Below are 27,816 nucleotides of genomic sequence, written 5' to 3' on the forward strand. Positions count from 1 at the left end.
TGCCGGCTGTATATCATGAGATAATAACTTGTCTCGCCCTGCCTGATCCTTTGTGCTCCTGGGACAGAAGAGCCTGGCAGCCACTAACTCTTTCCTCACCATTTATATAAATATGCTTCATGTGATGGAGTATGGAAGAAGAGCCGTCACCTAAATTATTGGTCTGTTACCAGCTATCTCATGTTCATGGCCAACTTTACGTATATCTGAACTTTGTGTTTAGATTTGTCTTTGTCTTTTGCAATGTACTCATATTTAAAGTGAATGAGTCACGAGAAAATAGCCAATTGTTTAATTCAGCGCATGCCCAGAAAATACTTCTATATAAGTCAATGGCTCAGAGCCTGTCTATTGAAGCCTACTGTCCACATGGCTTCCCGTAGAAAAGAGGAAATCTGAGTTGTTTTTTTTTTTAACATAGATCATGATATGAAACATTTTTTTAAAAAATTAAAGTTAAAAATTTTAAATAAAAACCTGATTAAAACAACAGGGCATTTTCTGGTGACACATTCCATTTTAAGGAAAACTTTTCCAAAGGTATGTTTTCGGTTACAACCCGTTAGGGGCAATATAATGCCTCTCATTAGCTATTAGTTATTGATAAAGAACGTCATTATTACTCAAGGATAAACAAATGGAACTGTAAAGATTTCCTACTGGGGGATGAGTTAGGGACTTATTTCTGGGCAAATTCTCATTTAATGGGGAAATTCTCTATATAATGATCTGAATATATTTATTTAGTTTTACACAATTCTGCATGGAACACACTGGAGATTGGCGGCTAATAAGACAGGCAGAAGCAGAAAAACTAAAGGCGAGGGGAAGAAGCTATTTGATTGCAGCATAACATTGTGGTTCTAGTACCCTTACCTTTAAGATATAAGACATCCTCTAAAATAAATATGTAGAAAGAGAAAAGAATATATGTAAGAAGAGAGCAGTCGAAAATGACAGTAATAACTTAACCACTCATTCCAAGAAAAGTATGCAGTGCAATGAAGAAACAGCTTTCCTGTGTGTTCTGCGGTGTGAAGTTAGAGGCGACTCAGCTACACATTACTCAACCGTCTTTTCAGTTCTTCCAGGGTGTGTGCTCATCTGAGTACAGTGCTAGAAAAGATAACTTCAGGTAACACCAGGCTTGGAACTACTGAATTCATTATGCATGCATGATATTTAGAGTTCTAGAACGGTTCCCTGTGTTTTAAAGGGGATCTATCCCCAGTTTTTGCACTCATTTTATTTCTGTTGCTCCCAAGTTTGTAGTCTTTCTTTTTTAGAACTCCGCCTTATGTTTCCAAAGATACAGGCCTTTGATTAAGGGTGATTAACCATAAGACACGCCCTGAGGGAATACTGCGAGCCACACCCCCTCGTAAAGACCATCAAAAGTAGTACTAACTAAAAAGACCCAGATTTATCGAACCTTATGGTGGATTTAAACAACAAAACCTGGAATACTCAGGGGACTAGTGGGAATAAAATAAGAGCAAAAAACAGAAACTTTCGACCTGGTGATCAGTCCCCTTTAAATATCCTCTGTCGGCTGAGAGAAGTGACAGATTTGTAAAATTACCATGACGAAAATCAGTAAATGCTCATTACCATCTTGTGAAATTGTGCAGATGTGCAGGAAAAAATATTAAAGTGAAAGGAGTGGTACACCAGAGTGCTACACCAGAGCGCTACACCAGACACCAGAGTGGTACACCAGGGTGCTACACCAGAGTGCTACACCATAGTGCTACACCAGAGTGCTACACCAGAGTGCTACACCATAGTGCTACACCATAGTGCTACACCAGAGTGCTACACCAGAGTGCTACACCAGAGTGCTACACCATAGTGCTACACCAGAGTACTACACCAGAGTACTACACCAGAGTACTACACCAGAGTACTACACCAGAGTACTACACCAGAGTGCTACACCAGAGTACTACACCAGAGTACTACACCAGAGTACTACACCAGAGTGCTACACCAGAGTACTACACCAGAGTACTACACCAGAGTACTACACCAGAGTACTACACCAGAGTGCTACACCAGAGTGCTACACCAGAGTGCTACACCAGAGTACTACACCAGAGTACTACACCAGAGTACTACACCAGAGTGCTACACCAGAGTGCTACACCAGAGTACTACACCAGAGTACTACACCAGAGTACTACACCAGAGTGCTACACCAGAGTGCTACACCAGAGTACTACACCAGAGTGCTACACCATAGTGCTACACCAGAGTGCTACACCAGAGTGCTACACCATAGTGCTACACCATAGTGCTACACCAGAGTGCTACACCAGAGTGCTACACCAGAGTGCTACACCATAGTGCTACACCAGAGTACTACACCAGAGTACTACACCAGAGTACTACACCAGAGTACTACACCAGAGTACTACACCAGAGTGCTACACCAGAGTACTACACCAGAGTACTACACCAGAGTACTACACCAGAGTGCTACACCAGAGTACTACACCAGAGTACTACACCAGAGTACTACACCAGAGTACTACACCAGAGTGCTACACCAGAGTGCTACACCAGAGTGCTACACCAGAGTACTACACCAGAGTACTACACCAGAGTACTACACCAGAGTGCTACACCAGAGTGCTACACCAGAGTACTACACCAGAGTACTACACCAGAGTACTACACCAGAGTACTACACCAGAGTGCTACACCAGAGTACTACACCAGAGTGCTACACCAGAGTACTACACCAGAGTGCTACACCAGAGTGCTACACCAGAGTACTACACCAGAGTACTACACCAGAGTACTACACCAGAGTACTACACCAGAGTACTACACCAGAGTACTACACCAGAGTACTACACCAGAGTACTACACCAGAGTGCTACACCAGAGTGCTACACCAGAGTGCTACACCAGAGTACTACACCAGAGTACTACACCAGAGTACTACACCAGAGTACTACACCAGAGTGCTACACCAGAGTGCTACACCAGAGTGCTACACCAGAGTACTACACCAGAGTACTACACCAGAGTACTACACCAGAGTACTACACCAGAGTACTACACCAGAGTGCTACATCAGAGTACTACACCAGAGTACTACACCAGAGTGCTACACCAGAGTGCTACACCAGAGTACTACACCAGAGTGCTACACCAGAGTGCTACACCAGACACCAGAGTGGTACACCAGGGTGCTACACCAGAGTACTACACCAGAGTACTACACCAGAGTACTACACCAGAGTACTACACCAGAGTGCTACACCAGAGTACTACACCAGAGTACTACACCAGAGTGCTACACCAGAGTGCTACACCAGAGTACTACACCAGAGTACTACACCAGAGTACTACACCAGAGTGCTACACCAGAGTGCTACACCAGACACCAGAGTGGTACACCAGGGTGCTACACCAGAGTGCTACACCATAGTGCTACACCAGAGTGCTACACCAGACACCAGAGTGGTACACCAGAGTGCTACACCAGAGTGCTACACCATAGTGCTACACCATAGTGCTACACCATAGTGCTACACCAGAGTACTACACCAGAGTACTACACCAGAGTACTACACCAGAGTGCTACACCAGAGTGCTACACCAGACACCAGAGTGGTACACCAGGGTGCTACACCAGAGTGCTACACCATAGTGCTACACCAGAGTGCTACACCAGACACCAGAGTGGTACACCAGAGTGCTACACCAGGGTGCTACACCAGACACCAGAGTGGTACACCAGGGTGCTACACCAGAGTGCTACACCAGAGTGCTACACCATAGTGCTACACCAGAGTGCTACACCAGACACCAGAGTACTACACCAGGGTGCTACACCAGAGTACTACACCAGAGCGCTACACCAGAGTACTACACCAGAGTGCTACACCAGAGTGCTACACCAGAGTACTACACCAGAGTGCTACACCAGAGTACTACACCAGAGTGCTACACCAGAGTGCTACACCAGAGTACTACACCAGAGTACTACACCAGAGTACTACACCAGAGTACTACACCAGAGTGCTACACCAGAGTACTACACCAGAGTACTACACCAGAGTACTACACCAGAGTGCTACACCAGAGTGCTACACCAGAGTACTACACCAGAGTACTACACCAGAGTACTACACCAGAGTACTACACCAGAGTGCTACACCAGAGTGCTACACCAGAGTACTACACCAGAGTACTACACCAGAGTACTACACCAGAGTACTACACCAGAGTACTACACCAGAGTGCTACACCAGAGTGCTACACCAGAGTACTACACCAGAGTGCTACACCAGAGTACTACACCAGAGTGCTACACCAGAGTGCTACACCAGAGTACTACACCAGAGTACTACACCAGAGTACTACACCAGAGTACTACACCAGAGTGCTACACCAGAGTACTACACCAGAGTACTACACCAGAGTACTACACCAGAGTGCTACACCAGAGTGCTACACCAGAGTACTACACCAGAGTCCTACACCAGAGTACTACACCAGAGTACTACACCAGAGTGCTACACCAGAGTGCTACACCAGAGTGCTACACCAGAGTACTACACCAGAGTACTACACCAGAGTACTACACCAGAGTGCTACACCAGAGTGCTACACCAGAGTACTACACCAGAGTACTACACCAGAGTACTACACCAGAGTACTACACCAGAGTGCTACACCAGAGTACTACACCAGAGTACTACACCAGAGTACTACACCAGAGTGCTACACCAGAGTACTACACCAGAGTACTACACCAGAGTACTACACCAGAGTACTACACCAGAGTACTACACCAGAGTACTACACCAGAGTACTACACCAGAGTGCTACACCAGAGTGCTACACCAGAGTGCTACACCAGAGTACTACACCAGAGTACTACACAAGAGTACTACACCAGAGTACTACACCAGAGTGCTACACCAGAGTGCTACACCAGAGTGCTACACCAGAGTACTACACCAGAGTACTACACCAGAGTACTACACCAGAGTACTACACCAGAGTGCTACATCAGAGTACTACACCAGAGTACTACACCAGAGTGCTACACCAGAGTGCTACACCAGAGTACTACACCAGAGTGCTACACCAGAGTGCTACACCAGACACCAGAGTGGTACACCAGGGTGCTACACCAGAGTACTACACCAGAGTACTACACCAGAGTACTACACCAGAGTACTACACCAGAGTGCTACACCAGAGTACTGCACCAGAGTACTACACCAGAGTGCTACACCAGAGTGCTACACCAGAGTACTACACCAGAGTACTACACCAGAGTACTACACCAGAGTACTACACCAGAGTGCTACACCAGAGTGCTACACCAGACACCAGAGTGGTACACCAGGGTGCTACACCAGAGTGCTACACCATAGTGCTACACCAGAGTGCTACACCAGACACCAGAGTGGTACACCAGAGTGCTACACCAGAGTGCTACACCATAGTGCTACACCATAGTGCTACACCATAGTGCTACACCAGAGTACTACACCAGAGTACTACACCAGAGTACTACACCAGAGTACTACACCAGAGTACTACACCAGAGTGCTACACCAGAGTGCTACACCAGACACCAGAGTGGTACACCAGGGTGCTACACCAGAGTGCTACACCATAGTGCTACACCAGAGTGCTACACCAGACACCAGAGTGGTACACCAGAGTGCTACACCAGGGTGCTACACCAGACACCAGAGTGGTACACCAGGGTGCTACACCAGAGTGCTACACCAGAGTGCTACACCATAGTGCTACACCAGAGTGCTACACCAGACACCAGAGTACTACACCAGGGTGCTACACCAGAGTGCTACACCAGAGCGCTACACCAGAGTGCTACACCAGAGTGCTACACCAGACACCAGAGTGGTACACCAGGGTGCTACACCAGAGTGCTACACCAGAGTGCTACACCATAGTGCTACACCAGAGTGCTACACCAGACACCAGAGTACTACACCAGGGTGCTACACCAGAGTGCTACACCAGAGCGCTACACCAGAGCGCTACACCAGAGTACTACACCGGAGTGCTACACCAGGGTGCTACACCAGAGCGCTACACCAGAGCGCTACACCAGAGCGCTACACCAGAGTGCTACACCAGCGCCGCAGCATCTTCACACTTGGGATCGATGGGGGTCTGAGAGGACATCTTCCCCATGATCATGATTGCCAATATTAATTTAACAATACAACTGGAGCCATCTGTTCCGTAATCCTCCACTTACTCACCTTCTAAACAAATCAGAGCATTCCTCCTACTCTTAGTCTTGTAGCTGCTGTACTTATTAAAGAGAAGATATTCTTACTTTTACAACTAGCTCGCCAGTGACAACAGTGGAAGTATTCTGTCACTGTCACAGGAATACTGTGACTGTTTCTGGTTAGGGTAGCAATTTGTCCGACGCTGCTATGCAGGCAGTGAGACCATTACTGCAATGTGGACAGTGTGCCTGACGCCGCTATGCAGGTAGTGAGACCATAACTGCAATGTGGACACTGTGCCTGACGCCGCTATGCAGGTAGTGAGACCATTACTGCAATGTAGACACTGTGCCTGAGGCCGCTATGCAGGCAGTGAGACCATTACTGCAATGTAGACACTGTGCCTGACACCGCTATGCAGGCAGTGAGACCATTACTGCAATGTAGACACTGTGCCTGACGCCGCTATGCAGGCAGTGAGACCATTACTGCAATGTAGACACTGTGCCTGACGCCGCTATGCAGGCAGTGAGACCATTACTGCAATGTAGACACTGTGCCTGACGCCGCTATGCAGGTAGTGAGACCATTACTGCAATGTAGACACTGTGCCTGAGGCCGCTATGCAGGCAGTGAGACCATTACTGCAATGTAGACACTGTGCCTGACACCGCTATGCAGGCAGTGAGACCATTACTGCAATGTAGACACTGTGCCTGACGCCGCTATGCAGGCAGTGAGACCATTACTGCAATGTAGACACTGTGCCTGACGCCGCTATGCAGGCAGTGAGACCATTACTGCAATGTAGACACTGTGCCTGACGCCGCTATGCAGGCAGTGAGACCATTACTGCAATGTAGACACTGTGCCTGACGCCGCTATGCAGGCTGTGAGACCATTACTGCAATGTAGACACTGTGCCTGAGGCCGCTATGCAGGCAGTGAGACCATTACTGCAATGTAGACACTGTGCCTGACACCGCTATGCAGGCAGTGAGACCATTACTGCAATGTGGACACTGTGCCTGACGTCGCTATGCAGGCAGTGAGACCATTACTGCAATTTAGACACTGTGCCTGGCGCCGCTATGCAGGCAGTGAGACCATTACTGCAATGTAGACACTGTGCCTGACGTCGCTATGCAGGCAGTGAGACTAGTACTGCAATGTAGACACTGTGCCTGACGCCGCTATGCAGGCAGTGAGACCATTACTGCAATGTAGACACTGTAATAATAACAAAACCAGGCAACATAAGAGATACAGGAGGGGGATAGGAGCACTAAATAGTGCAAAGTAACCCCCCACCCAACAAAAGAACCAACTCCATAAAATATGTAAGCAAAGAGTACAAAAGGAGCATAACGGAAATCAAGAAAGGTAATAATGCTTTATTACATTACATGTAAAAGTGTAACAAACACATAACAATATATTAGTACAAAAGTATATATATAGTGCTCAAGGATGGTTAAAACATAAGTGGACAACCCCCGGCGTGCACCGCCAATAGGGCCAATACACAAGCATAAGGTATACGTGTGCTAATTCAGGTGCGCAAGAGTAACTGCACCCGTGTAACAATAGTACCTAGTGGTAACAGGAGTAAATATAAAACGTAGCCACACTTACCGAGTAAAGGCACCAAGGCAGGGCACACCGGACGGGGACCACCAACGCAACCCCCAGAGGCGCACCTGAATTAGCACACGTATACCTTATGCCTGTGTATTGGCCCTATTGGCGGTGCACGCCGGGGGTTGTCCACTTATGTTTTAACCATCCTTGAGCACTATATATATACTTTTGTACTAATATATTGTTATTATGTGTTTGTTACACTTTTACATGTAATTTAATAAAGCATTATTACCTTTCTTGATTTCCGTTATGCTCCTTTTGTACTCTTTGCTTACAATGTAGACACTGTGCCTGACGCCACTATGCAGGCAGTGAGACCATACCTGCAATGTAGACACTGTGCCTGATGCCCTTATGGAGGCACTGTGAGTGACACGGCTATACAGGCAGTGAGACCATAACAGCTACAGTGGCTGTAATGGAAACAGCTATAGAGGTAGTGACTGACATTTCAAAAGACTGACCGTCACATCCAAACATAGACTAAGTGTGAACAGGTGCTGAACCTAAAGTTGCCAACTCGTATATAGTTAAGTAAATAAGGCAGCACACTGCAGCGCTAAAACATGCAAACATGAAACACGAAAACTGAACTGCATTACTGCACTAGAAATATGAAAAATGAGAGCGTTTAGCGCATAAAAATGGCCAACTTTATGTGTACCTGGTAGCCACTTTACGGCATCTCTCTTATACCAGGTCCTACACTTGCCTTACCTCGCTGAGAATAAACGTCTCCATCTGAATGGGTACATGTGAAACCTCTTAGACTGAAATTCTCTCTCTCTGTGGAGGGGTATTGGACCTGCTGTAATTAAAACACCTGTGACTAGGAGGAGGAGTGCTCAGTCAAAAGGCTAAAGAATACATTTCAAAAGACTGACCGTCACATCCAAACATAGACTAAGTGTGAACAGGTGCTAAACCTAAAGTTGCCAACTCGTATATAGTTAAGTAAATAAGGCAGCACACTGCAGTGTGCTGCCTTATTTACTTAACTATTATCGACATTACTAAGGAGACACTGTGACTGACACCACTAAGGAGACACTGTGAAGGACTGAAGCTATCATTGTTACAGATGCACATCGGCTTTCACTTTTGTGGGGGTACTGTGATTGGCCCTGTTATTGGGGCACTGTGACTGGTCCTGGTATTGGGGCACTGTGACTGGTCCTGCTATTGGTGCACTGTGACTTGCCCTGGTATTGGTGCACTGTGGCTGGTCCTGGTATTGGGGCCCTGTGACTGGTCCTGGTATTGGGGCACTGTGACTGGTCCTGGTATTGGGGCACTGTGACTTGCCCTGGTATTGGTGCACTGTGACTGGCCCTGGTAATGGGGCCCTGTGACTGGTCCTGGTATTGGGGCACTGTGGCTGGTCCTGGTATTGGGGCCCTGTGACTGGTCCTGGTATTGGTGCACTATGACTGGTCCTGGTATTGGGGCCCTGTGACTGGTCCTGGTATTGGTGCACTATGACTGGTCCTGGTATTGGGGCCCTGTGACTGGTCCTGGTATTGGGGCACTGTGGCTGGTCCTGGTATTGGGGCCCTGTGACTGGTCCTGGTATTGGGGCACTGTGGCTGGTCCTGGTATTGGGGCACTGTGGCTGGTCCTGGTATTGGGGCACTGTGACTTGCCCTGGTATTGGTGCACTGTGACTGGCCCTGGTAATGGGGCCCTGTGACTGGTCCTGGTATTGGGGCACTGTGGCTGGTCCTGGTATTGGGGCCCTGTGACTGGTCCTGGTATTGGTGCACTGTGACTGGTCCTGGTATTGGGGCTCTGTGACTTGCCCTGGTATTGGTGCACTGTGACCGGCCCTGGTATTGGGGCACTGTGGCTGGTCCTGGTATTGGGGCACTGTGACTTGCCCTGGTATTGGGACACTGTGTCTTGTCCTGGTATTGGGGCACTGTATCTGGCCCTGGTATTGGGGCACTTTGTCTGGCCCTGGTATTGGTGCACTGTGACTGGTTCTGGTATTGGGGCACTGTGTCTGGCCCTGGTATTGGGGCCCTGTGACTGGTTCTGGTATTGGGGCACTGTGTCTGGCCCTGGTATTGAGGCACTGTGACTGGTCCCGGTATTGGGACATAGTGACTGGTCCTGGTATTGGTACACTGTGACTGGCCCTGGTATTGGTGCACTGTGAATGGTTCTAGTATTGGTGGACTGTGACTGGTCCTGGTATTGGGGCACTGTGACTTGCCCTGGTATTGGGGCACTGTGTCTGGCCCTGGTATTGAGGCACTATGACTGGCCCTGGTATTGGGGCACTGGGACTTGCCCTGCTATTGGTACACTGTGACTGGTTCTGGTATTGGGGCACTGTGACTTGCCCTGGTATTGGGGCACTGTAACTGGCCCTGGTATTGGGGCCCTGTGACTTGCCCTGGTATTGGGGCACTGTGACTGGTCCTGGTATTGGGGCACTGTGACTGGTCCTAGTATTGAGGCACTGTGACTGGTTCTGGTATTGGTGCACTGTAACTGGTCCTGGTATTGGGGCACTGTGACTTGCCCTGGTATTGGAGCACTGTGACTGGTCCTGGTAATGGGGCACTGTGACCTGCCCTGGTAATGGGGCCCTGTGACTGGTCCTGGTATTGGGGCACTGTGACCTGCCCTGGTAATGGGGCCCTGTGACCGGCCCTGATATTGGGGCACTTTGTCTGGCCCTGGTATTGGTGCACTGTGACTGGTTCTGGTATTGGGGCACTGTGTCTGGCCCTGGTATTGGGGCCCTGTGACTGGTCCTGGTATTGGGGCACTGTGACTGGTCCTAGTATTGGGGCACTGTGTCTGGCCCTGGTATTGGGGCACTGTGACCTGCCCTGGTAATGGGGCCCTGTGACCGACCCCAGTAATGGGGCCCTGTGACAGGTCCTGGTATTGGTGCACTGTGACTGGTCCTGGTATTGGGGCACTATGACTACCACCTAACTACCTAACTTTGTCATACAGCAACTACTTTCACCATTTCTGAAAAGCTTCTAAGTTTGTCATAATCAATTTTCCATTTTCCGTGATAGTGAAAGCAACAAATTTACCATAAGTGCTGACTAAGAAAGGACATAAGAGTTGTGTTCTCTTATATCTGCAGCTAAGAGCAGAAAGTGTCACACGCTACAGCCAAACATCTAACTGAAGGGTTTGATGGCCCACCACATATGTAGAGAGACCCCCCGAGAGGAACCGGACGTGGCACATAAGCACACAACCAGGCTGCACGTTCCTAGCAACAGAATGGAAGTCTGACACTTCTCATAAAATCACATGTGATGTTGTCGGCTTCCCGATTATAAAACAAGCTCTAAGCAGAACTCGGAGTGCGTCTCGGGTGACCTTCAAGCGCTTCCTGTTTCCTAGTTGCACAATTGTAGTAACATTATGATTCTCTACAATAAAAATATGACAGTATTATTACAGCACATACTGGTGGGTAAGCTAACATATTGCGGGGGCTTCAACCACACCCTTTTATCTTCATCAAAGTGGCACACATCACTTTCAATCAGGGCTGCTCACCTATATGAAGTTTTACAAGTATCTACAGTACCGTAGATATGGGGGCACATTGCCTGACCGATATTCTGTAGAAGGCAGCTGCACCATAGAGAGGCATCACTGGCCTGGCCAATATGTCTAACTTTCTCTCTGATTCTTAGGAAATTCATTGTATTCGATCCATCGCTGAATATGTTAATTCCTTCACTATAAATGTATACTGTTCATATATGCTAGGATATTAATTCCAGCGGTATTTCTTATCATACATGACCAGCTGATGCCATAGCTAGTGCTGGATAGCTAGATCGCATGCCCCAGACTTATTGCCCGATGCCACCATATTGTTGGATCACGTGTTAGAGCAGTGCGGTACGGACTCCTTGCCCTACTACTCTCCGTCTGTAGGCCACAGATGGCGGCATACCGGCAGAATTACATCAGTACACTGCTCCACCTGCAACGGCCACCTATATGTGCAGATTAGAAGAGGAAACTGTGGTTTTCGGGAATCAAAATTAGGTGAGTATAATCTTCATTTTCTGTGGGGTAGTGGTGGTAAAAAGGCATTCATATATTTAAAGGAAGCCTGTCACTAGAGCAGCGGTCCCCAATTTTTCTGACCTTGAGAGCCACATTCAGCTTAGAGAGAGGGTCGTGAGCCACATTCAGCACTGAGAGGGTCGCGAGCCACATTCAGCTTCCACCCCTTCAAAGTAGTGTCAACCAAAGCCCCTTTACAGGTATAATGATAACCAAAGCTTTTCCACAGAAATCCCTCCAGAGCAGTACACTGAGATCCAGGGGTTCCCACAATACCCCCATACAGTATTCTCCCAACACATTGTCACATCCAGCTTTGAGCACCTCCTCTAACAGGTAGTACAAACCTCCAGCGTACCATACCTAAAACATCTCTAAACCCCTAAGACCAGTAAATGTGCATACAGATCTGCAATTCTGTGCAGGGCTACTCACAAAATTCACCATTTTGAGATGTGGTCTTCATACCTGTTTGGTAGACCTGGACCTAATGCATCAAGCTGGCAGACAGTCACGAGCCACAATTCATGGGGCCGCGAGCAAGCTACAGGTTGGGGAGCCCTGCACTAGAGAGTAGACGTCACATAGTCTTTATCAAAATGTCGCTAAAAGTAAAAGATAGGTACCATTAATGATAGAATAGTTTGTATACCATAATAGGTCTAGCTGTAATACAGTATGATGATATATACATATGCAAATTACCTCTTCAGAGTGGATGAGGATTAGATCTCTAGTGCCACTTACTGGAAGTAGCAATCCTAAAAATCAATATTGACCCTTTAACGAGCCTTGTCACATGACTTAGAATAAAAGTCAAACCAAAATCTCATTTTGCAGACAGTGCAAAGTATGAAATCTAATTTGGCTAGGCGAGAGGCTTAAAGCTGGGATCTAAGGAGTATCTTTTTTCCTTGCGGAAAATGACAAGCCAGTCCTGGAATGTCAGAGCAAGAGTTAGCTAGCCTCTCGCCCAGCGAAATCAGATCTCATACTTTGCACTGATCCTTTCTCTCTTTGTAGATACATATTGCCTACTGTTGTACGGAACCGCTATGGGGGCAACATGGCTCCTCATTATGCCAACAGCTACATGAACCATTTAGAAGAACAACACATATATTCACATCAAATTTTTCAAGAACCTCCATACATTACATTATAGCTAGATGAATTACGATATGCTATTTACCCAATCGTCAACTGTACCTATCTTTATTTTTAGCGACATCTTGATAATCACTCCAAAATGTTTTTTTTGCATTAATTGTTGCCAAAAGCACTTAAATTAACCTGTCTCATGTGATATATCTACTGAGTCAATAAATCTTTCACGTTTTCATGAATTTGGAAGAGTACAGTGAAGTCTATTCTTATGATCAATAAGGTCCTTCCTCTGTCTACTAGCACCTTCCACCACTTGTGGATTGAGTGTACTCCAATTTATTGAATGCCAGACATCACTAGATTCATGCTGGTTTAGGCAGCATGAATCTAGTGACAAGTTCCCTTTAAAGTTCAACTCAGAGGGCATTACTACTTACATATGTCAGGGGGACATTGTAAAAAAAAAAAAAAAAAAAAAAGGTACTCAGGGGACATAGTAGCTTATTAAAAAGGGAACTTACTTTTTTAAACTGGCACGTGAACATACTGTAATTTCTTTGAAAAGATAGCTTGACAGTAGATTGTGGGCTGGAACTATGGGCAGCATGAATAAGACACTGGCTGCACAATTGTCGCCATGTATATTTTACTCTGAAATGCTGCAGAGTTTTAGAAAAAACATTCATTGAAGAGCAGTCCTGAGACTATGTCTCAGATGACTAGATCAAGGCTCGTCTAGTGACTTCTCCCTACTAACTATGTTACTATGTTACTAAGGTCCCTCCCTATCGGTGTGTACAATGCAAGATCGCGGTAAACCTGTGACAACTGTTATGAATTCTGCTCTTGGGCTCCCTCCGGTGGTTGTTGACGGCAATGCAGTTGTTCCTGAGCAGCAGTCTTGGGCAGGTGTTTCTGCTAATTGCAATTCTGACTGGCGTATTTAGGTGTGCAGGACTCATTAGTCCTTGCCAGTAGTCAATGTTCCTTTGGAAGTGTTGGTCCTCAGCCTGGCCTCTCCTGCTTGCTGCCAATTCAGCAAAGATAAGTGTTTGGCTTCATTTTTTAGACACACTGCTGTGTGTTTATTTTCTGTGCTGATCTTGTTTCTATTTTTGGTCCTGCTAGACTGTGCCTGATGTTTTTCTCAGTCTAGTTGGATTCGCTGGAGTCGCATATATACCCTCCACATCTTTAGTTGGGTGGTGGAGTTTTTGTATTTTTCTGCTGTGGATATTTTGTAGTGTTTTATGCTGACCGCATAGTATCCTGTACTATCCTTTCCTATCTAGGTAGAAGTGGCCTCCTTTGCTTATCCCTGTTTTCTGTCTGCATGTGTCTTTTCCTCTCCTACTCACAGTCATTATTTGTCGGGGGCTACCTATCCTTTGGGGGTCTGCTCTGAGGCAAGAGAGTTTTCCTATTTCCATCTTTAGGGATATTTAGTTCTCCGGCTGTGTCGAGGTGTCTAGGTCTGGTTAGGCACACCCCACGGCTACTTCTGGTTGCGGTGATAGGATCAGGGTTTGCGGTCAGTAAAGTTACCACTGCTCCAGCGAAGGTCATTTCATGCTGCTCCAAGGCCATCTGTTCATAACAGTACTACTGGCCAACAATGAGTTAATTGCATCTCAGAAGAAGGGAGGAAAGATCTTGAGCCATTTTTTTTCTCCAGCCTGTTTTGTCTTCTCCTCCCTCTTTATCTCTGGGTGGCTGAAGAGCTTTGTGCTAGCATGAATGTTCAGGAATTAGTTTCACGTGTAGACCAGCTTGCTGCTAGAGTACAGGGTATTTCTGATTACATTGTTCAGACTCCTGCTTTAGAACCGAAGATACCTACTCCTGATTTGTTTTTTGGTGACAGGTCCAAATTTTTGAGTTTTAAAAACAACTGTAAACTGTTTTTTTTGCATTGAAACCACAGGGTTGGGCATTTTCCCCGGAATCTGGGGATCCTGCTTTGCTTAATGTAGACTCCTTCTTTCAGGCGTCAGGATTACTGTATGATGAACCTAATTCGGTGGATCAAGCTGAGAAGACCTTGTTGGCCCTGGCTCAAGGTCAAGAGGCGGCAGAATTGTATTGTCAGAAATTCAGAAAATGGTCTGTATTGACCAGGGTCTTTCTGAATCAGTTAAAGATGTTATGGTGGGGTTTCCCACACCCTCCAATCTGAGTGATTCTATGTCTCTGGCCATTCAGATTGATCGGCGCTTGCGGGAGCGCAGAACTGTGCGCGCTATGGCGTTATCCTCAGAGCAAATTCCTGAGCCTACACTGTGTGATAGGATTCTGTCTAAAACAGAACGACAAGGTTTCAGACGTCTCAATAGGTTGTGTTATTATTGTGGCGACGCTTCCCATGTCATTTCTGTCTGCCCTAAGCGGACCAAGAGGATCGCCAGTTCATTTACCATCTGTACTGTACAACCTAAATTTCTGTTATCTGTGACCTTGATCTGTTAATTGTCATCATTTTCTGTCATGGCGTTTGTGGATTCAGGCGCCGCCTTGAACTTGATGGACTTTGAGTTTGCCAGGCGTTGTGGTTTTCCCTTGCAGCCTTTGCAGAACCCTATTCCTTTAAGGGGCATTGATGCTACACCCTTGGCTAAAAATAAGCCCCAATTTTGGACACAGGTGACCATGCGCATGGCGCCAGCCCATCAGGAAGATTGTCGATTTCTGGTGTTGCATAACTTGCATGATGCTATCGTGCTGGGTTTTCCTTGGTTGCAGGTACATAATCCTGTCTTGGATTGGAAGTCCATGTCTGTGACTAGTTGGGGTTGTCAAGGGGTTCATAATGATGTTCCTCTGATGTCTATCGCCCCTTCTCCCTCTTCTGAAATTCCGGAGTTTTTGTCTGATTTTCAGGATGTATTCGATGAGCCCAAGTCCAGTTTCCTTCCACCACACAGGGACTGCGATTGTGCTATTGACTTGATTCTAGGCTGTAAGTTTCCTAAGGGCTGACTTTTCAACCTGTCTGTACCTGAACATACCGCCATGCGGAGCTATATTAAGGAGTCTTTGGAGAAAGGGCATATTCAGCCATCTTCTTCACCGTTGGGAGCGGGGTTCTTTTTTGTTGCTAAAAAAGATGGTTCCTTAAGACCCTGTATTGATTATCGCCTCTTGAATAAGATCACGGTCAAGTTTCAATATCCTTTACCCTTGCTTTCCGATTTGTTTGCTAGGATTAAGGGAGCTAGTTGGTTTACTAAGATTGACCTTCGGGGGGCTTATAATCTTTTTCATATTAAGTAGGGTGATGAATGGAAAACTGCGTTTAACACGCCCGAGGGCCATTTTGAATACCTTGTGATGCCATTCGGACTCTCTAATGCTCCATCTGTTTTTCAGTCCTTCATGCATGATATCTTTCGGGATTATCTTGATAAATTCCTGATTGTATATTTGGACGATATTTTGATTTTTTCCGATGATTGGGAGTCTCATGTGCAGCAGGTCAGGATGGTATTTCAGATCCTTCGTGACAATGCCTTGTTTGTGAAAGGGTCTAAGTGTCTTTTTGGGGTGCAGAAGGTTTCCTTTTTGGGCTTTATTTTTTCTCCCTCGTCTATAGAGATGGATCCGGTTAACGTTCAGGCCATTCATGATTGGATTCAGCCCACATCCGTGAAGAGCCTTCAGAAATTTTTGGGTTTTGCTAATTTTTATTGCCGTTTCATTGCTAATTTTTCCAGCGTGGTTAAACCCTTGACTGATTTGACGAAGAAGGGCGCTGATGTGGTGAATTGGTCCTCTGCGGCTGTCTCTGCCTTTCAGGAACTTAAGCATCGTTTTACTTCTGCTCCTGTGTTGGGTCAACCGGATGTTTCTCTTCCGTTTCAGGTTGAGGTTGACGCTTCTGAGATTGGGGCAGGGGCTGTTTTGTCTCAGAGGGATCCTGTTGGTTCCTTAATGAAACCGTGTGCCTTCTTTTCCCGTAAGTTTTCGCCTGCTGAACGCAATTATGATGTCGGCAATCGGGAGTTGTTGGCTATGAAGTGGGCGTTTGAGGAGTGGCGACATTGGCTTGAGGGAGCTAAGCACCGTATTGTGGTCTTGACCGATCATAAGAATCTGATTTACCTCGAGTCTGCCAAACGGTTGAATCCTAGACAGGCTCGATGGTCCTTGTTTTTTTCTCGTTTTGATTTCGTGGTCTCGTACCTTCCGGGTTCTAAGAATATTAAGGCTGATGCCCTCTCTAGAAGTTTTTTGCCTGATTCTCCTGAGGTCTTGGAACCAGTCGGTATTTTGAAGGAAGGGGTGGTCCTTTCTGCCGTTTCGCCTGATTTACGACGGGTTCTTCAGAAGTTTCAGGCAGACAAACCTGATCGTTGTCCTGTGGGGAAGCTGTTTGTTCCTGATAGATGGACTAGTAGAGTGATTTCTGAGGTTCCCTGTTCTGTGTTGGCTGGTCATCCTGGCATTTTTGGTACCAGAGACTTGGTTGGTAGGTCATTTTGGTGGCCTTCTTTATCGCGTGATGTGCGGTCTTTTGTGCAGTCCTCTGGGACTTGTGTGCGGGCCAAGCCTTGTTGCTCCCGTGCTAGTGGGTTGCTTTTACCATTGCCGGTCCCTGAGAGGCCCTGGACGCATATTTCTATGGATTTTATTTCCGATCTTCCTGTTTCCCAGAGGATGTCGGTTATCTGGGTTGTTTGTGACCGATTCTCTAAAATGGTTCATTTGGTGCCTTTACCTAAATTGCCTTCTTCTTCTGATTTGGTTCCATTGTTTTTTCAGCATGTGGTCCATTTGCATGGTATTCCTGAGAATATTGTGTCCGACAGAGGTTCCCAGTTTGTTTCTAGGTTTTGGCGGGCCTTTTGTGCTAGGCTGGGAATTGATTTGTCTTTTTCTTCTGCATTTCATCCTCAGACAAATGGCCAGACCGAGCGTACTAATCAGACTTTGGAGACTTATTTGAGATGCTTTGTGTCTGCTGATCAGGATGATTGGGTGGCTTTTTTGCCATTGGCCGAGTTTGCCCTTAATAATTGGGCTAGTTCGGCTACTTTGGTTTCGCCTTTTTTTTGTAATTTTGGTTTTCATCCTCGTTTTTCTTCTGGGCAGGTTGAGTCTTCTGACTTTCCTGGTGTGGATTCTGTGGTTGACAGGTTGTAGCAGATTTGGGCTCAGGTGGTGGACAATTTGGTGTTGTCTCAGGAGGAGGCTCAACGTTTTGCTAACCGACGTCGCTGTGTTGGTTCCCGGCTTTGGGTTGGGGATCTGGTTTGGTTATCTTCCCGTCATGTTCCTATGAAGGTTTCTTCTCCTAAGTTTAAGCCTCGGTTTATTGGTCCTTACAGGATTTCTGAGTTTATTAATCCGGTGTCTTTTTGTCTGGTGCTTCCGGCTTCTTTTGCTATCCATAATGTCTTCCATAGATCTTTGTTGCGGAAATATGTGGAGCCCGTTGTTCCCTCTGTTGCTCCTCCGGCCCCTGTGTTGGTTGATGGGGAGTTGGAATATGTGGTTGAGAAGATTTTGGATTCTCGTGTTTCGAGGCGGAAGCTTCAGTACCTTGTCAAATGGAAGGGTTATGGCCAGGAGGATAATTCTTGGGTTTCGGCCTCTGATGTCCATGCCGCTGATTTGGTTCGTGCCTTTCATCTTGCTCGTCCTGACCGGCCTGGGGGCTCTGGTGAGGGTTCGGTGACCCCTCCTCAAGGGGGGGGGGTACTGTTGTGAATTCTGCTCTTGGGCTCCCTCCGGTGGTTGTTGACGGTAATGCAGTTGTTCCTGAGCAGCAGTCTTGGGCAGGTGTTTCTGCTAATTGCAATTCTGACTGGGGTATTTAGCTGTGCAGGACTCATTAGTCCTTGCCAGTAGTCAATGTTCCTTTGGAAGTGTTGGTCCTCAGCCTGGCCTCTCCTGCTTGCTGCCAATTCAGCAAAGATAAGTGTTTGGCTTCATTTTTTAGACACACTGCTGTGTGTTTATTTTCTGTGCTGATCTTGTTTCTATTTTTGGTCCTGCTAGACTGTGCCTGATGTTTTTCTCAGTCTAGTTGGATTCGCTGGAGTCGCAGATATACAGTGGGGCAAAAAAGTATTTAGTCAGTCAGCAATAGTGCAAGTTCCACCACTTAAAAAGATGAGAGGCGTCTGTAATTTACATCATAGGTAGACCTCAACTATGGGAGACAAACTGAGAAAAAAAAATCCAGAAAATCACATTGTCTGTTTTTTTATCATTTTATTTGCATATTATGGTGGAAAATAAGTATTTGGTCAGAAACAAACAATCAAGATTTCTGGCTCTCACAGACCTGTAACTTCTTCTTTAAGAGTCTCCTTTTTCCTCCACTCATTACCTGTAGTAATGGCACCTGTTTAAACTTGTTATCAGTATAAAAAGACACCTGTGCACACCCTCAAACAGTCTGACTCAAAACTCCACTATGGTGAAGACCAAAGAGCTGTCAAAGGACACCAGAAACAAAATTGTAGCCCTGCACCAGGCTGGGAAGACTGAATCTGCAATAGCCAACCAGCTTGGAGTGAAGAAATCAACAGTGGGAGCAATAATTAGAAAATGGAAGACATACAAGACCACTGATAATCTCCCTCGATCTGGGGCTCCACGCAAAATCCCACCCCGTGGGGTCAGAATGATCACAAGAACGGTGAGCAAAAATCCCAGAACCACGCGGGGGGACCTAGTGAATGAACTGCAAAGAGCTGGGACCAATGTAACAAGGCCTACCATAAGTAACACTACGCCACCATGGACTCAGATTCTGCAGTGCCAGACGTGTCCCACTGCTTAAGCCAGTACATGTCCGGGCCCGTCTGAAGTTTGCTAGAGAGCATTTGGATGATCCAGAGGAGTTTTGGGAGAATGTCCTATGGTCTGATGAAACCAAACTGGAACTGTTTGGTAGAAACACAACTTGTCGTGTTTGGAGGAAAAAGAATACTGAGTTGCATCCATCAAACACCATACCTACTGTAAAGCATGGTCGTGGAAACATCATGCTTTGGGGCTGTTTCTCTGCAAAGGGGCCAGGACGACTGATCCGGGTACATGAAAGAATGAATGGGGCCATGTATCGTGAGATTTTGAGTGCAAACCTCCTTCCATCAGCAAGGGCATTGAAGATGAAACGTGGCTGGGTCTTTCAACATAACAATGATCCAAAGCACACCGCCAGGGCAACGAAGGAGTGGCTTCGTAAGAAGCATTTCAAGGTCCTGGAGTGGCCTAGCCAGTCTCCAGATCTCAACCCTATAGAAAACCTTTGGAGGGAGTTGAAAGTCCGTGTTGCCAAGCGAAAAGCCAAAAACATCACCGCTCTAGAGGAGATCTGCATGGAGGAATGGGCCAACATACCAACAACAGTGTGTGGCAACCTTGTGAAGACTTACAGAAAACGTTTGACCTCTGTCATTGCCAACAAAGGATATATTGCAAAGTATTGAGATGAAATTTTGTTTCTGACCAAATACTTATTTTTCACCATAATATGCAAATAAAATGTTAAAAAAACAGACAATGTGATTTTCTGGATTTTTTTTTCTCAGTTTGTCTCCCATAGTTGAGGTCTACCTATGATGTAAATTACAGACGCCTCTCATCTTTTTAAGTGGTGGAACTTGCACTATTACTGACTGACTAAATACTTTTTTGCCCCACTGTACCCTCCACATCTTTAGTTGGGTGGTGGAGTTTTTGTATTTTTCTGCTGTGGATATTTTGTAGTGTTTTATGCTGACCGCATAGTATCCTGTACTATCCTTTCCTATCTAGGTAGAAGTGGCCTCCTTTGCTTATCCCTGTTTTCTGTCTGCGTGTGTCTTTTCCTCTCCTACTCACAGTCATTATTTGTGGGGGGCTACCTATCCTTTGGGGGTCTGCTCTGAGGCAAGAGAGTTTTCCTATTTCCATCTTTAGGGATATTTAGTTCTCCGGCTGTGTCGAGGTGTCTAGGTCTGGTTAGGCACACCCCACGGCTACTTCTAGTTGCGGTGATAGGATCAGGGTTTGCGGTCAGTAAAGTTACCACTGCTCCAGCGAAGGTCATTTCATGCTGCTCCAAGGCCACCTGTTCATAACAGACAACACCGAAGACCTACCTAGTCATCCAGGACGCAAGTTCCCCAGCGGGCATTTAATTATAGCTGCCTTTCTTATTTAATAAAAGTGTAGGCAGCCCCAGCCTGGTGATTTTGCCAAGTTACGCAGGTGTATAGAACACTCCCATGTCCCCCAAATAGACCTGACGCCAGCAAAAGTCGGGCCCAGACTCCTAGGTAGTGGGTTGCCACAAATCTATATGACCGATCTTGCTCTGAAAGAGCAAGATCTCACATTTTGCTCTAACCCAGCGCTACCAAGTACTTTACTAAGTTGTTATTCATTGGTAGCATCATAAAATTGGTCACCGCTTAGTAAACAATGTGGCAGTGATGGGTTAATGCAAGAAGTGGGAACTCGTGCTAACATGTAAGATCTTCCAATTTGACTGTGCTTGTGGCCATGGAGAGATGTGTGATACCGCTCGGCATGCCCGCATCCTTCATCCTGGAAGTTTGTCACGATTTTTTAAGAAAGTTGTGCCCTTTTGGGGGACATAAGGGAGTGTTCGCCTCACTTTTGACAACTTTATATTTAGAGAAATCACCAGCCTGGAGCTCCATACATTTATTAAATATAAAGCGCAGTCCAAAACTAATGATAGGTACTCTAAATACTAGGAGTATTCTTCTGGAACACAGTATTTCAGAGTAAAAAATACATGACTCCAGTAATACAGCCAAACTTGAACTATGGGCAGTAAAAAAAATACTATCAGGTTCCCTTTAAAGGGGAACTTGGGCAGTATTACTTATTAAGTGAACACACAGGGATTAAAAAATTCTTTTACGTTCTTTCAGCTGTTTTAGAGAGCAGTGTATGACACTGGAGCCCATATACAATTTACATAAAGAGCGGAGCACCTCTGTAAATACATTAATTATCGTGTACTAATTCTGGACTATGGCACAGAGCTCCACTCACAATTCTGTAGGTTTCAGAGTCCAAATCTCTCAGAACTCTCTCAATGAATTCCAAACCATGCAAGGGCCTGAAATATTCTTTTATGAGAACCTTTCAGAAACTTTTAAGCACCCCTTCCACCACATTAATATGACTCTGTAGCCATGTAAAAGTGAAGCCAGTAGATCCCTTTATGATAGCAAAGCACTGTTCCAGCAGTGAGAAATTGCATTTTTAAGTTGTGTGTGGAAGTGCATTGGGGCGTGACGATGCACTTACAGCTTATCAACCGCACACTGTGATTCCCTACCTAGCGGCCCCCTCCTGTGCCTGACTGATAGGTTGTTTGCTCTGATACATGGCCACTGACCTGTCAATCAGCCAGGGAAGGGTGCAGCTATGTACAAATTACTGCGTGAAGGTAGAAGTGCACCATCACAGCCTGATGCACCTCCAGTCACAACTTAAAAATGATATTTCTTGCTGTTGGAGCAATGCTTTGGGGTCATAAAGAGATCATGGGGCTTATCTTTTTAAAGGGCTACACAATCATATTAATGGCTTGGGGTGGGGTTTTAGGTACGTTCCCTTTATAGCAGCTCCAAGTAATCGCTCTGTTTTATACAGTATACTTAGCTTTTTAGGCCCTTTGAATTTAATGAGCAGTAAAAAAAAAACCTAGGACATCTGAATTTTGCAAACCTGTGCATTATTAATATCAGCTAGACATGCATATATCCTCTCAAGCAATCATTTGGTAATTTTGGTCAGGGTGTGATAACTACTTTAATTCTGCAACTCATTAAAACTGTAACCACAATAAAAAGCAGCAAAACTGAGATGACAATTCACATTTGAGTAAATGTCATGATGTTCACTTCAGCTCTAGAATTGAGAAATAACCTATTCCAGCTGTAGGCTTCCATACCTCTTTATAGCCAAGTGCTGCAGAGGGTCGGAGCGGAGGAGCTGGCCGGAGACAACTTAGAGTCCAGGTTTTATAGATTTTGGGAGGCTCCAGGGGGCCTCGAGGAAGTACCGACATGGTGTGATGAGACGGAGGGGGGTTCTTTCTATCTGTGAACTGACACATTAAATAAAATCAACATAACATTTATGGGCAAATTAATGCAACATCAAACATGAATGTAAAGCGCTGCGGAGTAAGATAGCACTATATCAGCAAAGGCATAATAAATAAATAAATGAATACAATAATTTAGGGTTATTTTTATGGTTATAATAAAAACAGAAAACCACCTTTAGGTCTTGAAATGCTTGACAGATGATGCAACCATTATTCAGAAGTAATTATTTTTATGTATTACAATTAATTATCATTTACAGCTCCGCGCAGCACCTTTGTTTTTATGATACCAGGGATTACTATAAGAGGGATTTGTGGCTGTGAAAGATTAAAGGAAGTCTGCCACCAGTTTTTTGCAACATCATCTGAGAGCAGAATAATGTAGGGAAAGACACTGAATCCAGCGATGTATCACTTGGTTTACTGGGCACAGCAGTTGTGATACAATCAGAGTTTTTAGATGTAGCATGTAGCCTTCCACCCACACCACTGATTGGCAACTTCCTGTGTACATTGTCTATTGACAGTATGCTGCTAATCAGTGATGGGGGCGGGGTTGGACCAGGATACACATGAGAAGTAGTCCTGTAGTGTTAATCTCCTGCTGATAAGACACTAATCGTATTGAAATAAGCCTAGTAAGTGACACATCACTGAAATCAGTGTCTCAGCCCCTACCTGATGCTACCCTCAGATTACATAGCAAAACCTGCTAACGGATTCATTTTAAAGATCCCATGATTCCTCTTCCTTCTCATAGAATATTTACAGCTGCCTCTATGTCCCACTATAACAATTTGTAAGGTAGTGCAATAGTGACTCCTGGATCTGCTCTTCTATGCTGCTGATCACAGACTCAAAGTTATCTATTGTCAGACATGATCATTTCACTGACAAGAGGGAGGAGGAAAGAGCTAGAAAGCAAAGGGGAATGGGATGTGGGATATCCTGTAGTATAGGGAGTTAAAAGGGAAGATAACCATATTTTCAGAGGATAATAACAAGGAGAGTTGAGACTTGTCAGTAGGCCGGGGTCACACTTGTGAGTGCAATGCGAGTCTCTCGCATCAATACCCGGCACTGCCGCCTGCACTCGGGACCGGAGCGTGCGAGTACATGTATTTCTATGCCGCTGAACGCTCTGGTCCCGAGTGCCGGGTATTGAAGAGAGTGACTCGCGCGAGTTTCTCGCATTGCACTCGCAAGTGTGACCCCGGCCGTAGTCGTATGCTATGTAACTTGGCATCCTTGCTGTGGCCAGCAATTGTCTGCAGCGGTCACATGTAAAAGGGATGTCACCACTGCAGTCCTGTAGACAAGGATCATCAGGAATAGCCGAGAGATGAAGCAGCAGGGGATGCAGCAAGTTAAAAAAACGAGAAAAGGGACACTGCGTGGTAGAATAAGTGTGGGGCGTGAGGTGTGGCTGATGGAGTTGTGAAGGTGACAAGCAGAGATGAGCGAATATGTTCAGAAAACGATCGCTGAATCCGAATTCGCCATATACGTGCCGTACTTGCACCATATTCATGCTGAATTTATGTTTGACTATCATTTCCGAACATATTCACTCATCTCTACTCACATAGACTCCAATGGCATTCGGCTATGTTCAGCAAATACGGCATTTGTAATCCGAACTGAAAATAGAAAAATTCGCTCATCTTTACTCACAGCTCCAATAGAAGACAGTGTTAAATAAGTTGCTGCAGTCCGCCGGCAGGTAGAAGGATCCCTTCCTCTGCACACTGGTGGATACGGATTAGAGGATAGGCGTTTAAAGATGTCCGCGCTGCTGTACAGGATGAAAGTCCGACACTCCAGCTACATGCAAGTAGTTTGATTACGCATTTCTGACTCCATCCGAGCCCGTTTTCAAATCAAACTACAAAACTTTGTAGCTTGATTTGAAAAAAGGGATTGGTTTGAGCCAGAAAGGAGTAATAAAACTATTTGCTCTTACCTGGAGTGTCGGACTTTCATCCTGTGCAGCAGCGCGGACATCTTTAAACGCCTATCCTCTAATCTAGCTCTAGTTTGTTATAAAGCAGTTGCTGCCGATCCCCCAATTTTTTTTTAATAAAAAATGATAATCCAGTTAATGGAGCTCAGTCAACATTATTGCTGTCAAAGTAACGACTTACAAAGAATTGTACACCTGATATTTAAACTATTAAAAAGTTACAAAAAAGTTTCTTTTCTAAATAATTTGCCACATCATAAACATCACTTACTGAGTGACCAGGCCAAGATGGCGCTTTACACAAAGAGGAGTGGGAACCAGGAGACTTGGTTAGCCTGCACAGATGGTCAAGCCACTCCTGGCAGTCCTGACTGTTATTGCAGTACACTGCAGTGCGTTCTGTCATGTGACCTAAAAGACAAGATAATATAGCATTTAAAAAAATACGTAAACAAGAACAAACGATTGTTACATATAATGTGCTTTACCCATCCATTTAAAACAAATATATATGAAAAAAGCAACAATATGTGACCCTGAGGTCATATTACGCTACAAAATGTAGAATTCCCAGCATTTCACGTTCTATATCCCTAAAATAAAAACAAAAATCAAACACATCCTCAATAAAGGATTAGCTCACCTGAGATCTCAAAAGCATTGCTGCACATGTCATTCTCCTCCAACTTAATTACTAACATGCCAATTAATGGTAATTTTCCCTTTAAAAATAGAAAAATAAATGTAAGAAGAACATATCGGCAGATGATTGTGGTGTCTAATACTCTTTAAAGCTGAGCCATGAAATTGAAGGCAATGAGTGGGGGGTTTTGAATTGCACCTGTATGCAAGAAATAGAGAAAAAGATTACTGTAATTAAGGGTATGATATGTCTAATAAGTTGCTACCCAAGCATGCTTGTCTGCTAACAGTGACAGCGATTTAGTTGGGTCATTTATCTAAACCATAAAGCACCGTTGCGTCCTATGAATTTGCAACATGTGCAGTATTTCCTTCCATACTTGATACTGTTCTCACTCTAGTACAGGTTAATCCTGGTTTCATCTGTCCGCGGAGCAGTCTTGTCCCAGAACGGAGTGGCTTTTGTCTTAGTACAGTGTAATCTAGCTTTCCTGCTCTTCATCTGTCCGCAGAGCAGTCTTGTCCCAGAACAGAGTGGCTTTTGTCTTAGTACAGTGTAATCTAGCTTTCCTGCTCTTCATCTGTCCGCAGAGCAGTCTTGTCCCAGAACGGAGTGGCTTTTGTCTTAGTACAGTGTAATCTAGCTTTCCTGCTCTTCATCTGTCCGCAGAGCAGTCTTGTCCCAGAACAGAGTGGCTTTTGTCTTCGTACAGTGTAATCTAGCTTTCCTGCTCTTCATCTGTCCGCGGAGCAGTCTTGTCCCAGAACAGAGTGGCTTTTGTCTTCGTATAGTGTAATCTAGCTTTCCTGCTCTTCAGTGTTACCAGTGCTTTGCATCTTCAGATGATCCCTCTGGATTTACATCCCTGAAAGCCTCTCTTTATCACAGACTTTGACACTCATATATCCCCTTCTTAAGGCCGGGATCACACGTGCGAGAAACTCGCATGAGTCTCGCATCTCAATACGCGTCACTGCCGCCGGCAGTCGGGACCGGAGTGTCCGGCTGCATAGAAATACATGTAGCCGCACACTCCAGTCCCGAGTGACGGCGGCATTGCCGGGTATTGAGATGCCAGACTCATGCGAGTTTCTCACACGTGTGATCCCGGCCTTAAGAGGATTCTTTACTGTGTGGCTGTGTGCACACGTTGCTGTTTTTTCCCGATAAAAACGCTATAAAACTGAAAAAAAAAGCATACAATAAGCATCCCATCATTTAGAATGAATTCTGCATGTTTTGTGCACATGATGCTTTTTTTCCGCAAAAAAACGCAGCATGTTCATTAATTTTGCGTTTTTTTTGCGGATTTCCCATTACAAAATGCATTGGGAAATGTCCGGAAAAAAACGCATCAAAAACGCACAAAAAACGCGGCAAAAACGCATGCAGATTTCTTGCAGAAAATTTCAGGTTTTTCTCAGGAATTTTCTGCAAGAAATCCTGAACATGTGCACATAGCCTGTCAGAGGAAACAATTCTGTAATCATCACTAAAGGAATAGTAAACTTGCTGCCATGTGGTCCTCCATATTCATGAGCACCATGTAATCCTGCCCCAACCACTGGTTGGCAGCTTTCTGCCTATGCACAGTGTACACTGGAAGCTGACAATCAGTTATACACAGCTCAGCATCCAGAGAACTGGTAGATGTGAAGCAGATAAAAGTGATTTCATCAAAATGACAGCAAGCAGCCCAGCAAGTGATGGTGCTGCTCTCAGATTAGGGAGCAAAAACATTGTGACAGATTCCCTTTAAAAATAAGGGAAAAATTACTACTTATGTTTTCTTTCCCATCCTGTAACCAAATTAGTTGTAGTTTGAAGATCTTCTGGCCAGCACTTATCAGCCAAGATCTCTGCATTTAGCACTCGAATTTGCTTTGCATTCATCGCCTTCACCAAATTTGACCAGGAAAGACAAATTGCAGCAAATGAAAAAGTTATCCAAAGCCTCCTATTGTCCTAAAAATAAGGTCTCCTATCTCTATCAACTCAATTTATATTATTTTCTTTTGCTCACATACTAATTCTTCAGTGTTTCATGGCTTTCTCTTTCCATCTCTATGTGAGCTTTTATCAC

At 45.4% G+C, this 27,816-nt stretch overlaps 1 protein-coding gene across 3 annotated transcripts in view; it reads right to left on the minus strand.

Moving 5' to 3' along the window:
* The window catches only part of ARHGEF6 (Rac/Cdc42 guanine nucleotide exchange factor 6), a 162,685-nt gene that overhangs the window by 16,392 nt on the left and 118,477 nt on the right, over window positions 1–27,816 (minus strand). For 2 of the 3 annotated variants that reach the window (XM_069747004.1, XM_069747006.1), the window contains exons 14-17: window positions 25,734–25,812; window positions 25,362–25,501; window positions 22,969–23,124; window positions 877–897 (exon numbers count right to left, since the gene is read on the minus strand). In XM_069747004.1, coding sequence (XP_069603105.1) covers window positions 877–897; window positions 22,969–23,124; window positions 25,362–25,501; window positions 25,734–25,812 — 396 coding nt within the window. The remainder of the gene's footprint in view (window positions 1–876; window positions 898–22,968; window positions 23,125–25,361; window positions 25,502–25,733; window positions 25,813–27,816) is intronic. The other variant, XM_069747005.1, reaches the window with a different exon arrangement.

This window comes from Ranitomeya imitator, chromosome 2 (assembly GCF_032444005.1).
Source record: "Ranitomeya imitator isolate aRanImi1 chromosome 2, aRanImi1.pri, whole genome shotgun sequence".
NCBI lineage: Eukaryota > Metazoa > Chordata > Amphibia > Anura > Dendrobatidae > Ranitomeya > Ranitomeya imitator.